The sequence below is a fragment of the Montipora capricornis genome, chromosome 9 (genome assembly GCF_036669925.1).
Source record: "Montipora capricornis isolate CH-2021 chromosome 9, ASM3666992v2, whole genome shotgun sequence".
Lineage (NCBI taxonomy): Eukaryota > Metazoa > Cnidaria > Anthozoa > Scleractinia > Acroporidae > Montipora > Montipora capricornis.
In genome coordinates, this window is record NC_090891.1 from 39,645,426 (window position 1) to 39,657,925 (window position 12,500).

The 12,500-nt window shown below is 38.1% G+C and overlaps 3 protein-coding genes across 3 annotated transcripts in view; 1 reads left to right on the forward strand and 2 right to left on the reverse strand.

Moving 5' to 3' along the window:
* Positions 1-5,146, reverse strand: part of LOC138015008 (small ribosomal subunit protein eS1) — a 54,099-nt gene extending 48,953 nt beyond the window's left edge. The window contains exons 1-5 of the mRNA XM_068861903.1: positions 5,024-5,146; positions 4,615-4,718; positions 3,009-3,196; positions 1,834-2,042; positions 480-589 (exon numbers count right to left, since the gene is read on the reverse strand). Coding sequence (XP_068718004.1) covers positions 480-589; positions 1,834-2,042; positions 3,009-3,196; positions 4,615-4,718; positions 5,024-5,082 — 670 coding nt within the window. The 5' untranslated portion in view covers positions 5,083-5,146. The remainder of the gene's footprint in view (positions 1-479; positions 590-1,833; positions 2,043-3,008; positions 3,197-4,614; positions 4,719-5,023) is intronic.
* Positions 5,147-5,186: 40 nt separating this feature from the next.
* Positions 5,187-9,354, forward strand: LOC138015006 (uncharacterized). Its single transcript, XM_068861900.1, has 5 exons — positions 5,187-6,227; positions 6,323-6,452; positions 7,586-7,692; positions 8,771-8,867; positions 9,098-9,354. Exons 1-5 carry the CDS (start codon positions 5,239-5,241, stop codon positions 9,218-9,220), a joined length of 1,446 nt encoding a protein of 481 aa, XP_068718001.1. The 5' UTR covers positions 5,187-5,238; the 3' UTR covers positions 9,221-9,354.
* Positions 9,355-11,009: 1,655 nt separating this feature from the next.
* LOC138015004 (tripeptidyl-peptidase 1-like) overlaps positions 11,010-12,500 on the reverse strand; it is a 2,614-nt gene continuing 1,123 nt past the window's right edge. The window contains exon 1 of the mRNA XM_068861896.1: positions 11,010-12,500. This exon is cut by the window's right edge and continues 1,123 nt beyond it. Within this exon, the coding sequence (XP_068717997.1) occupies positions 11,848-12,500 (653 nt within the window). The 3' untranslated portion in view covers positions 11,010-11,847.

The window sequence follows — 12,500 nt, forward strand, 5'->3', positions numbered from 1 at the left end:
CCCTGTCACATTGGTGGGATTTGAGTACTCATCACTGCACCCTGCACCATCTACCTCTGCTAAATAATCACATCGTAAGGTTGGTTGTTTCAAACGCCTACATATCTTTTACTCAAAAATTTGATAAAAAGATAATTTTTACAACGTTGTAAATTGAAAATTTAATACCAATGTTTCGGCAAAACTGCCTTTGTCACGGTAGTAAAACGGCAAATGATTTGAAAATAGCGTATACAAACTAATATGCATGCGCAAACTACTTGACAAAGGCAGTTTGCCGAAATGTTGGTATTAAATTTTCATTTTACAGCGTTTTAAAATCTATTTTTTAAAACAAATTTTTGTTACATTGTACCATCAACAACGCTGCACAAGAGTTTCCTTTTTTTACTATCGGACATCTTTTACTTGAATAGACAGTCTTGGATCAGGTTTGCATGCCCCAATATTTTTGAAATGTCAAACAGTTAAGTACTTACTGTCAAATTTAGGTTTCTTTAAAACCTTGACCTTCCTGATGAAAACGTCATGGAGAGGAAAAATGTATTGACAGGCCTTCTCAATGTCACGGCCAAAAGCATCTGGGATTCTGAATTTTAAAGCAGAAGCCACAAGTTACAAGCTATTATGCACTACATGGCACACTACAGTCAACTTACATGTACATCACAGGAAATTAACAAATGGAATGTGGTTCAGTGTTTTCTGTACTCTCATCGACAATGATATTTGTCATCACAGTGGTCAAAATGTCGAGTCCACGACAGACAACACTGAACCTTTTTTTTACCACAATTATTCAACATCAAAGAACATGTTTATTTCAGAGCGGGTCCAAGATGACAACACAAAGAAAGAGCAAGCGTTGTCTATAACTTTCTCGCAATAAATTATGATGGGTTTATTTCCCAAAATAAGCATTTCTGATAGGCTATTACAACAAGAGAAAGTTGATGCAAGTACAATGTAGCGTTGTCTAGACTTTTATGCATGTGACGATTTTGAAACCCGGCTGGCGGCCAGAAGATGATAATTATTTTGAATGACAGGACAATAGTGCCTCTCACATTTTAAATTAATGATCTTGAATAGAAGAAAGAAAAATTAATTTAGCAATATGAATGTGGTCGTGTGAAAACACCGTCATGCTAAATTTGCTGTTTCTAGGTCAAAACTGGGTAAAAATCTAAATTTGTACTTTAGCTCACACATACAATATTCCTGACAGCCCACAGACAAGATATGAAATATATTTATTGCACAAAGGGTTATTTGTATTTAACTTTTTGGCAACTTTCTGTGGACAACATATCCAAACCTTTTTCAATCCATTTCCATCCTCTCCATCCATGGATGCAAATAACAAAGAATAGCTTCAGTGCACTTCCATTGTTATTTGCAACAAAACTACACCATTATGTTTTGGTCTTGATTGATGCAAAGACGTACATGTATTTTAGTGTTTTAAAGTTTCACTGAAATAGCAAGGCTGCTGCCTAGTGGCCGCCTGGTTGCCTCATTTGCGAGCGCAGGCGAACAAATTTCTGAACAAGTAGCCCTATCGGGCGCCCTACTTGATTCATCCTCACCTTAATGTAACTTTGATCCCAGTTGGAATTAATTAATTATGGGCTTTTGAAAAAATGACCCGGGCTACTAGCCCAAAGGGCTCCCGGAAAATTTTCTTAGGCAGCACCCTTGAATAGCGTGACACTGCCCCTTTAAAAGGGGAACAGCTCACTTCTGGTTGCTGTCCACATCTCAAAGACACCACGTGTTTAAGCTCACTATTGTCATGACGGCAACAGTCATAAAAATCAATAGGACACTTACAACTTGTTGACAGCATCTTTCAAGTCACCAGAGCTGACGTCACGTGTTATGATGTCAATCATCTTCTTACGAATGGCTTTGACTTGAGAATGTTTGGCATAGGCTGTCTTCTTAATTTGATTTGTTCGTTTTTTTGTGAAACCAATGCAAAACAGCCTCAGCAGGTAACCATCAGTAGTTTTGACATCAACGTGGGCTTCAATTAGGGTCTGAAGAATAACATTGTTTGCACTGGTAAATTGATAACAATCCATAACAAATCAAGTACCTTGACGAAGTATGCTACAACACAACCACAAAAAGTTTGAATGACAGGTTTCTTTAAAATTGAAGGGTTCAAATGCGAAGAGATAAAAGGTGCACTTTGGAGTAATTCTGGTTATTTCTTAGATCCAGCCATGGACAGAACCCACACTTCCTCAAAGGACTCTTTAGGGTTGCATACAAAAAAAAAAAAAGGCCGAAAGATTTGCACTTCACCTCTATTCAACTTGTGGCTCAAGTTTTTTCTCTCTAATTCTTAAAAGTGTGTGCAAGTTTTAAATTTAGGATGTCATTTAATTAAGACCCTAATACAACAAATGACCCAAATTTGATGAAACACCCACAATTCTAAATTTGAAGAAAATCACACAAGTACAATGCAATACAATTAAGCATAACTTTAACCCATTGACTCCTGGAGGTTCCTCAATGACGAGTAAAATCGGGCTGGAGTTAGACAGAGTAAAATACTAAGTATAGCCGGTTTGGGCCGGTCTAGGGGTGAATGGGTTAACTTGAACTCAGAATCAGGTTTTCCTATATATTGAACCACGGATAAAGCAATGTGTTGAACTGTCAACACCACAGGTTTTGAATCTCATACAAGATCCCCGTCTCCATGTACCATGTGAAGTTGTACTTTCCACTTGGAAAACAGTACAATCCTGATACACAAATAATTCCTACCCAATCACAACTTCGCAAATTCTTGACAGCAGTACAGCTTCAATGTAGTTACACGTATGCTAAACCACAAAAACACAGTGTACTCCACTGCAACTGCCAATGACCCTTCACAATATATGTACTAAATATTGAACATGTACGGGTAGTAAGAAAGTGGAGGAACGCTCCCCTGAATATAACGGATAGTGATGTACTGGTATGTCATCAAGACTAAGAGCACTGACCTGCCATTTCTTTACCAGTGACCTCAGCTTGTCTGTCGTCATGTTCATCCCATGAAAGTTAGTGAGACAGTTCTTACCCTGGACCTCCTCAACAATCAGTTTAAATTTCCTGAAGGCAACTTCGTCATTCTGCAGGTCAGCCAGGGATACTTCAAACACTCGTCCCTTGAGGCCGTCAGAGGCTATTTCTGTAAGGAAAGTAGCTTCAATAAGAAATAACAAGGTACAACGAAAAAGGTCTAGTATTCAAAGATTGTCAAAAGTTGCCAACTGCCAGCAAAGTTAGTAATAATCTCCTTTATTGCCTTTCACTGAATTCTGAATGCTTGGGCACTTTGAAATTAAAGCTAATCAGTTTCCAGCTTGGCAACACTTGATGCAATCAGTTTCCATAATTTACATTATCAGGTCATACAGTACATGAGCTAATAACTGAGATTGAGTGAACCAATCAGAAAGCTAGAAATGCAGCATCCAAGGTAAAAAATTTAACAACAAATTGTACACCATCTCATGATGTCCATAATTGTACTTTATTAACTTTATTAAACAATTGACAGAAACAAATAATCAATGAATTTAGCTACAAATTAGAGGGCCGATTACAAAGATGAAAAACAACAACAATTAAGGACGGGCCTACTAATTCAAAGGTATTTTGGCCCCGGTTTACGTTGTGCAGGAACTGTAGATCTTAACAAGTGTTATTGAAATCCAAGAAGAAAATTGGGAGTAACCAAGCATTTTTCAAAGATAATTGATGAATAATATTTGTAAAAAGCTTTATAATAAAAAGCAATGTATGGCGTTCTTTATCAAATGAAAGCTTAATTATCTCTCAAAAATGTGTGGTTACCACCAATTTTCTTTTTGGATACCAAGAGTACTTACTAAGATATACTTTCTCCGGATAGTTTTAAACCTCGCAAAAATATCACTGTATCAGTAAGCATCACCGATAGGAAATCCGAGTATCTCCAGATGCGCAGAACGTAAGCGCAATAACAATAATAGGCACCGTCCTTAACAAACATTCCACTAACTTTTGTTCATGCCAGTTTAAGTAGAAGGAGAATGTAATGAAGCCAGCACACTTAGCAGCAAATTGGAGCCGGTAAAAGTTTTGAAACTGTGGAAGTTAAATGTAGCTGGATATATGGAAGTCACTGACAACCCTGCCGCAGCACCAACAGCCGCACCTTCACATGACAAGGTTCCTTCCTTAACTTGTAACCTTGTTATTTAACTAGGACCCGGATGAAACAGGTCTTAAATTTTCGGGATTATCTGGAATCAAAACAGTTTTTAAAAATACTAGCAGCTCAAGTTGGTTCTAACCATTTGCCACAAAATTCATAAATATTTAAATAAAGCAAAGCAAGATAATCACAAGGCTTGATTTCAAGCCATTCTGGGAGCGGTTGACATCCTCCTCCCAATGAAAGGCTGGATCACTGGTCTGGAATTGTATTTTGTACTTGCCAGGCAGGCGACTTTCTAATTGGAGGATACAATAATTGCCTGGACCAGTGATCCAGCCTTGTGTGCGTGGAGGAACGTGGGCGCACAGAACAGCTGGTCAGTCCAGCCAAGAGGAATGACTTACTGTTTCCAGTAGTTCTGGTTACCATGGTTTTGCCGATTTGTCGGATGGTGAACATGGATGGTGCCTTGACATCGTACCAATCCTTCTTGGTAAAGGGATCGACACTGTCAATAGGTGCAAATCGAAAATGACATGAGTTTAGGACGGACAATTTATAATTATTATGATAAAATAAGAAGACCATGTTTCCATTTTAAAGTAACAAATCTGTCATTTCAAAACATATGTTTATTTCACGGTGAATTCTCTCCGTTGCTAATTACTACGAAGCCTTCGAAGAAAATCATGAACTGCACATCCAATTAAATCCATCGTATATTCGTGCCATCCAACCATATTTCCCACATAAAATGCTTTTCAAACAGTAGATGAATGCACTTTCCGCAACGGAAATCAGTAAACAGCTTACATTTTCTTTTTAAGACCCTTCTTTCCCTTAGTCAGTCTCTTGTTTTTTCCCACCGCCATGATGAATGGTGCGGATCGAGCAGAAGAGGATGAACAACGGCCTCGCTCTGGAGTAAATCACCATCTCGGAAGAACGCTGACCATATAGTACCATTTTTCAAAGATGGCGGACGAAAGCAGTGTGCTTGCCTGATTCCTTTTAACTTAATTTACTCCATGGAGAGCACTTTCGAAGTATTACCTTGGGAAAGCTCTTCAAAGAAACAGGATTCTCTTATTAACCAACTGTTTGGAAAGATCTCGAATGCTGAAGCTGACAAGACACCGTCACGGGTTTCTCGAGATGTGCTTGCTTTGAATGTACAAGACAAGAATAAGGTTAAGAGAAAGGGAGAGAAGCGAAAGGAGATCAATGACGATGGCGGAAAAACAAAGCCAAGAGAGAAACGGAAGGACAAGAGAGATAAGAGTAAGTTCAAAACAGGTCTTCTGATGATATCTCACCCAGAACGGACTCAAGATAATCAATCAGAGAGAACGAAGAATCACGAGGGGGTAACATATGCTGGAGGACCTGATCTTGAGGCTCGTGTTGATAGTGTACATGAAAGTAACCGATCAGATAACAAGAAAATAAGGGACTTGCATGAAAACGAGAGTGAATCAATAAAAACAGCAACAGAAAAACAGGAAAAGAAGCAAAAGAAGAGCAGAGCTAAAGTAACTGTTGTTAATCAAGATTGCGAAGGGAGGACTGAATCAGCAAAACTGACTGTAAAATTGGATGAAAGTCGATCAAATCAAGCTTTTGAAAGTAAATTGAAGAATTCCAAGAGAAAGAAGTCAAAAGATAAAAAGGAAGGTGTTCAAGGGCAAAGCACAGAGAAAAGAAAGAAAACTGGAAATGACAAACAACAAGATTCTTTTGACATACATATGAAAAAAAATGGAAGTTTGGAGCTCCATAATAGATTTCCTGTCATCCCCAGCAAATTAACTGTTTCTGAAAAGATGACAAAGCAGTTGGAATCTTCAAGGTTTCGCTGGATAAATGAACAGTTGTACACCACGACAGGAGAGGAGGCTGTAGCTCTGTTCTCGGAAGACCCCAGCTTATTTGATATTTATCATCGGGGTTTCACTAATCAAGTGGGACTGTGGCCAGTCAATCCTGTTGATATGATTATTCAATGGTTGAGAACAAGGTAAAGTGAGGCTCCCTGGGGGAGCTTCAAAGGTCAGAGTGAAAGTCCTTTTTGGATTCACTTGTAACATGTGTATCCTCTAACTTGTATTTCAGAGCTTCATCTGATGTGATTGCTGATTTTGGTTGTGGAGAAGCAGTCATTGCTCAAAGTGTTCAAAATAAAGTTCATTCATTTGATCTTGTGGCAAAAAATGAGCTTGTAACAGCCTGCAACATGGCAAAGGTTCGTTTTAGCAAACAAGAAGTTTTCTTTGTCTACGTTCACATTTAGTTGTAATGATTTAGTCTAGGACTCTGATGTTTTAGTTGTCCTTTAGCCTGTTAGAGCAATTTGCATTCTATAATTCCCATGGGTGCCAGTAGACCTTTCAATCATTGATGAATTTTGTTAACATTGAAGCTCGTGATATTGTAAAGCCCGCATTTGGTGGGACATATTGTCCATTCAGGACCTAGAAAAAAAAAAAAGGCTTTCCTCTCCAGTGAGTGCTATGAGCTCAATGGTTAAAGCATCTGAGCGGTGTTATGGAGGTCATGGGTTCGATTCCTGCTTTGGACTTTGATTTTTCAGTTGTCCTTTCGCCTGTTGAAGCAATTGGCATTCGACAATTTTGTACATGTTAGTGCTACACCACTGACCTGTTACTCCTTGGTCTCACGACCCTTTGTGCCTATCTGAGCATAATCTGTTTGACCTTAGCGAAGATAGGGACCTGGTACTAGTTTGCTAAGATAGGGACCTGGCACTAATCAGCCCATGTTTGTTACGTTTCGACTCATTTCACTTTCGGTAGAGATCTCATGTATGTACCAACCACGAGTCCCTCTTATCATTTTGTGTGCATGCGACACAAGTTGATCTGTGTAAAGACCAATAAATTATTAATAAAACCAATGTACTTACGGAATGAATGGACTTCTCTTTAGTGCCAACCCTTCTGTACTCTGTCTGTCTGTACTTTTGAAAATTTGGTTTTACATGTATCTGATGCGCTGATGAAGGCAAATTAAAGCCACCGAAAATGTGGGGATACTAACTTTGTTACCTACACTACGTATCATCAAATAATTAATCTGAAAATTTCCAGTTAATTGGTTGTGATGTCTTTTTTTTTTCAAATTCCATCTGCTCATGCACTGAAAATGTTAACACTGGAATACAGGGGTTTGTATTTTGGAGGTGTTTTTGTGTAATTCGTCAAGTAGTGGTAATCGTTTCACATCTTTTAGCTTCAGTTATTTACATGAGCTGTCATTTTTAAGAGCCACCAGTAACATGTTAATCCATGTACATTGTAACACTGGGACAATGATATGGCTGAGTGGTCATATGTTTCTATATTTTTATTTTTTCAGGTTCCTTTAAAGCCAGCTAGTGTTGATGTTGTTGTGTTCTGTCTTTCTCTAATGGGAACAAACCTTGTGGATTTCTTGAGAGAAGCCCATAGAGTTCTAAAACTTGGGTAACATGTTGTTTTATCCAGCTAAGTACATAGTTGTGCATTTTTCTGGTTGATTGTTGTAATGTGACTTCTGTGGGAAGTGTGGAGAGAAAATGGCGAGAGAAAAACTCTCTTTGTTTGCTTGCACCATCTTCATTGCCTTTCTTTAAACTCAGCCAAGCCTTTGCTTGCCCATTTCTTCTCATGAATCAATCAAAAACTGCCTACTACACGAGCTAAATTTAATGTTATCTATTCAAGTCAGTTGATCGTCTGTTTTCTTCCTCTCTTCTGCTTTTATAAGAACTGGGTGGTTTAGTGGTCAGCCTTAGGGTTGGTGGTTCCATTCCTGAAGAATTGTCAACCTCTTTGTATTTTATACCCTTCTCTTTGACACACCAAGGTCCTCCCAATTTAACTTGACTCTATGGGATGCAATTTGATCGTACTCCCCTAGTGTCCAATCAGAATTGAGTAATTTTCTTGTATTACATGCATAAGAGCACTAAACAGTGAGTAATACCTCCAAATGAAATGGTTGCAAAATTTGAGAGACATTAGGTGAAACCCGACAAAGAACACCTGCAGCTACATGTATTTCTCAAATTTGTCTTCCTTTTTTGAGAAAAAAAAAAGCTACTTGCCACTTAACCACTAGGCTCTATTGACCAGCTGTTTGGTGCACCTGCGTTCCTCCATGCACACCACAGCTGGATCACTGGACCAGCCAATTGTATTTTCCACCAATAAGAAAGTCGGCTGCCTGCCAAGTACAAAATGCAATTGATGGTTTACAAAATACATTTGTGATGGGTGCTACATCACAGACAAGCGTCACGGACCAGTGATCCAGCCGTTCCTTGGGAGGAGGATGTTAACCACACTCACAAAACAGCTGGAAATCAAGCCTACTAATAACCACATGTCCCTTCAAATTATTTAAGCATTCTAAGATTGAACAAGGGAGCCCTTTTGTTTGCAAACTTATTGATAACCCTCTGCATGGAGAATAGAATAGAGAATAGACATGTGCATCCTCCCTTTCTCTATATGGATAGGGCGCCTTTTCTTGATATGCCTTCTTTTATTGACATTTCAGTGCTTTTTTGAAAGTAGCTGAAGTGACAAGTCGCATTAGTGACACAGCAGAGTTTATCAAGTCGTTGTCAAGACTTGGGTTTAAACTGCAACAACAGGTAACTATGAGAATCTTGCTTGAACAGGGATTAAAAAAACATACATATACCTGTATATGTAGAATATTCAGTAACTAACTTTTTTAAATTTACACATGAATTAGTACATGTATTAAGTAAACATGTGTACAGTCCGTAATCCAGCCTTTTGGCTGCAATGGATTTTTAATAAAGCTATCTACCTCTACCTCGTGTTTTGTTTATTTAATGAGAGTTGTTTGTTCTCCTAGGATACCTCGAACAAGATGTTTGTGTTGTTTGACTTCATCAAAGATAAGGAATCATTCAAGACTGTTTCATCAAAAAAGTTAGCTGGACTTAAGCTAAAACCTTGTATCTACAAAAAACGCTAGATGGTAAAATTAAGATATTGAAGAACTCAGCACCAATAAGACACTGAGCAACCTCAGTATTAAATTTTATTTGACTGCATGTTACAATACCAGTCAATGCCCACAGGTTACCCTTGCTCAATAAAAGTAACCCATGCTCATTGTGTCTCCCTCATTGGTTAGAGCATCTACCCAGTCTGATCTTAAAGGGTCGGGGATCAAATCCTATCTGGGATTCATATTTTCACTAGGTCTACTCTTTCATCACATAGTCACTATTGTGATATATCTTGGATATTTGGTGTACAGTGTACTTCTTAGAATATTAACCCATTCACTTCTCTGGTGCCCCAGGATGCATGCACCTCCCCGCCCAATGATGGGTAAAATTGTCTGGCGTTAGACAGAGTAAAATCTGTTACATCTCACTCCCAGGAGTCAGTGGATAAAAGAACATATTTACAAGCTTGATCAATTAAATTAAAAGTGATGTGAATCGTGCTATGATTATTTTTATTTTGAAAGTGTAAAAAATACTACCAGTAATATGGGGCCTACGCAGGAATATTACCCCTCAAAGTATTCTCTCACAAGTAGACAAAGCAAAACAGTAAACAAAGATTAATGTTAAAAGAAGTCAGAAGTCCAAAACTCAGAGCAAGTGACTAGACAATTTGGATCTCTTGAACTTCATCAATGTGAACATAATGACATTGTACGAATTCTGCTTGTGATATAATTTGTCTAGCTGAGTTTTGAATTCTTTTATTCACCCATTGACTCATTGGCGTGCACGACTTGACATATCTTACTCTGGTTAACGCCTGATGATTTTACTCATCAACTGGAAGCATCCTAGGTTTCCTGAGGAGTCAATGGTTTAACTGTAATGCCTTTTCTGGGGCTGGAATATAACATTTTTAGTGATAGAGAGGTCAAACTTAATGTTTGCATTCAATGGAATCAGTAGTGTGCTGCTTGTTAACATAAAAATTAAAAAAACAGGAAATTTTTCTAATTTCAGTTAAGATTATTTTATTTTAGAACTTGACTGATAAATGAGCCGAAAAACAGGGCATTTAAACCAAATACCAGTTTCATTGAGTCTGAGCAAACAAAAGATGCCAGCCAGCGTGACATTTTACTGTTTTTCAGGAACACACAGCTTATAGACCACTTTTTAAAATGGTGACCACATTTACTGTCTTTTTTACATATGTTAATTAGACCCACTGCCCTTGTTTTGAAAGGAAAATTCTCTTGAGGTTTGCTTGTCGTAGCGAGGCTCAGAAGGCTTATTAGCATTTAAACAAGAGAGTATTTTATTTGGCCGGCATTATGAAAGAGGTCAATTGCACCATACTCGGAAGTCAAAATCCCATTTCTTGCTTTGCTTTTTACTACCACAAGTCATATCTTCTGCAACAGTGATGAGGCCGTTAAAAAGAGAACACCAACAAAGTGGGTTAAAATCAGCTAATTACAATGTCGAATGTGGCCACTGTGCTATAACAAGCCATTGGAATTAGAACTTCAGTCTGCAAGTTTATGAAATGTCCAGGAATCTCTCTTTTACAGGCTACTACATTCATTCATACACCCCCTATTTGGCATCATGCATCTTATTGCATGAACATTTTTATTTACCGGTAAATAATAATAATTGTTTATCCCATTGACAAACATCCTAGGACGCCCCCAGTTGACAAGCAAAATCTTTTTAAGTCTCACTCCCTGGAGTCAATGGGCTAAATTAAAATAAATTATTTAATGTAATATTAATAATGAATCCATCAAGAAAATTCAGGTAGACAATGAAGGAACCAGGTTTTAATACCAGTAATTACTGCTATTTATTTCTTCTTTCCCCTTTGTTTTATCTGCTGCATAGTTACATGCCAATCAAGGTACACGTAGAAAAGAACTCAAGGATTAGAGAAAGGGTCTCTGTCAACTTTGATATCTCAATTTTTTACATTAAGTAGTAAATGACGGAATGACAAACATGTTTGTTGCCAGTTATTTTTACCTTAATGTACATGTAGAATAATCTTAATAAGTTGCATGTAAAATATCCAAGATGCCTTAATAATTTTTTTTGGTAAATAGAACACCTTGAATCATTACCTTAACCCCAGTTCAATGTAACTTGAGTGTAGTCCTTAGTATCCGATAGTAATTGTCTCTATTGTAATCTTTATTGTATGTTTGTCAATAAAGCAAAGAAAATCTTATGAATGCAGGTGTTAGCTTCCAGAGAAAATGTAGTGCTGTATTGGGATGTGAAACACAAAAGAATATTGACAGTCACCATGAGAATGATTTGTGAGCTGACGTTTTCAGCATTAGCCCTCGTCAGAACGAATTGACAGTATTATTTTATTTGAACAGAAAAAGGCTCATTCAGCATTTAATGCAACTGCTCATTATCAATGGAACAGTGGTCTTTTTTACAGGTTCTATGAACAAATTGAAATTTGGCAATTGGAAAGATAGGTTCTGCATAGTAAATTTTGGGTTATATCAAAACCAGAAAATAGTATGAAGGGACAAGTTGAAACTGTAGCAGAGTATTAGTCAAGATTCCTAGCTTTCATGGCGGTATAACTTGAAACTGTTTACTGACGAATGCCCTTTGAGGTAATCTTTTAGTCCTTAAGAGCTGCTTTTAATAATGCTGGATAGTTGGGAGTCCCTGTTCCAGTCACTGGATCCCAGCCAGCAGTGGCATAAAATCCAGTATCATAGTCAAGACAGCCTTCATTATGTCCAGTGGTAACATCGTACATGGATGCAGCATTCTGATACAAGAAGGGATTGAGAAATCCTAGAGCAGGCTTTTGGTTCTGGAACCGTGCATCATTTAGCAATGAAATGATGCCAGCAACAGTTGGTGTTGATGCCGATGTTCCCATAACGCCCGGAACAGGAACCAAGTTGTTAACTATCCAGAAGTGGTTGCACACTGCAGAAATGTCAGGAAATGCACGGCCACTGGCATTGAAGTAAGAGGAAGGTGGGATATTGGGCCCGGACTTCAGGTACTGTTGGACCACATCATGTTGATATGTTGGCTGTGGAAAGATAAAGCTGAAACCTCCACCACTGATGTCATAGCCATATTCACTAGAGACGGTAAAGGGATCGTTAAATGCAGTACCACCAACTGTAGTAACATAAGGAGATGAAGATGGAAACATAGGACGGAATCTTTTCTTTTTACACCCAGCTCCATTGTCGCCACTTGCAAACAAGAATGACAGACCACGCACACCAGCCTTCTGAAATTCAATGTTAATCC

Excerpts from the sequence above, each read along its gene's own strand:
- LOC138015006 (XM_068861900.1), top strand. The coding sequence starts at position 5,239 with ATGGAGAGCACTTTCGAAGTATTACCTTGGGAAAGCTCTTCAAAGAAA. Across the intron at positions 7,693-8,770 it reads CATAGAGTTCTAAAACTTGG|TGCTTTTTTGAAAGTAGCTG; the intron begins GTAACATGTTGT and ends TTGACATTTCAG. Across the intron at positions 8,868-9,097 it reads GGTTTAAACTGCAACAACAG|GATACCTCGAACAAGATGTT; the intron begins GTAACTATGAGA and ends TTGTTCTCCTAG.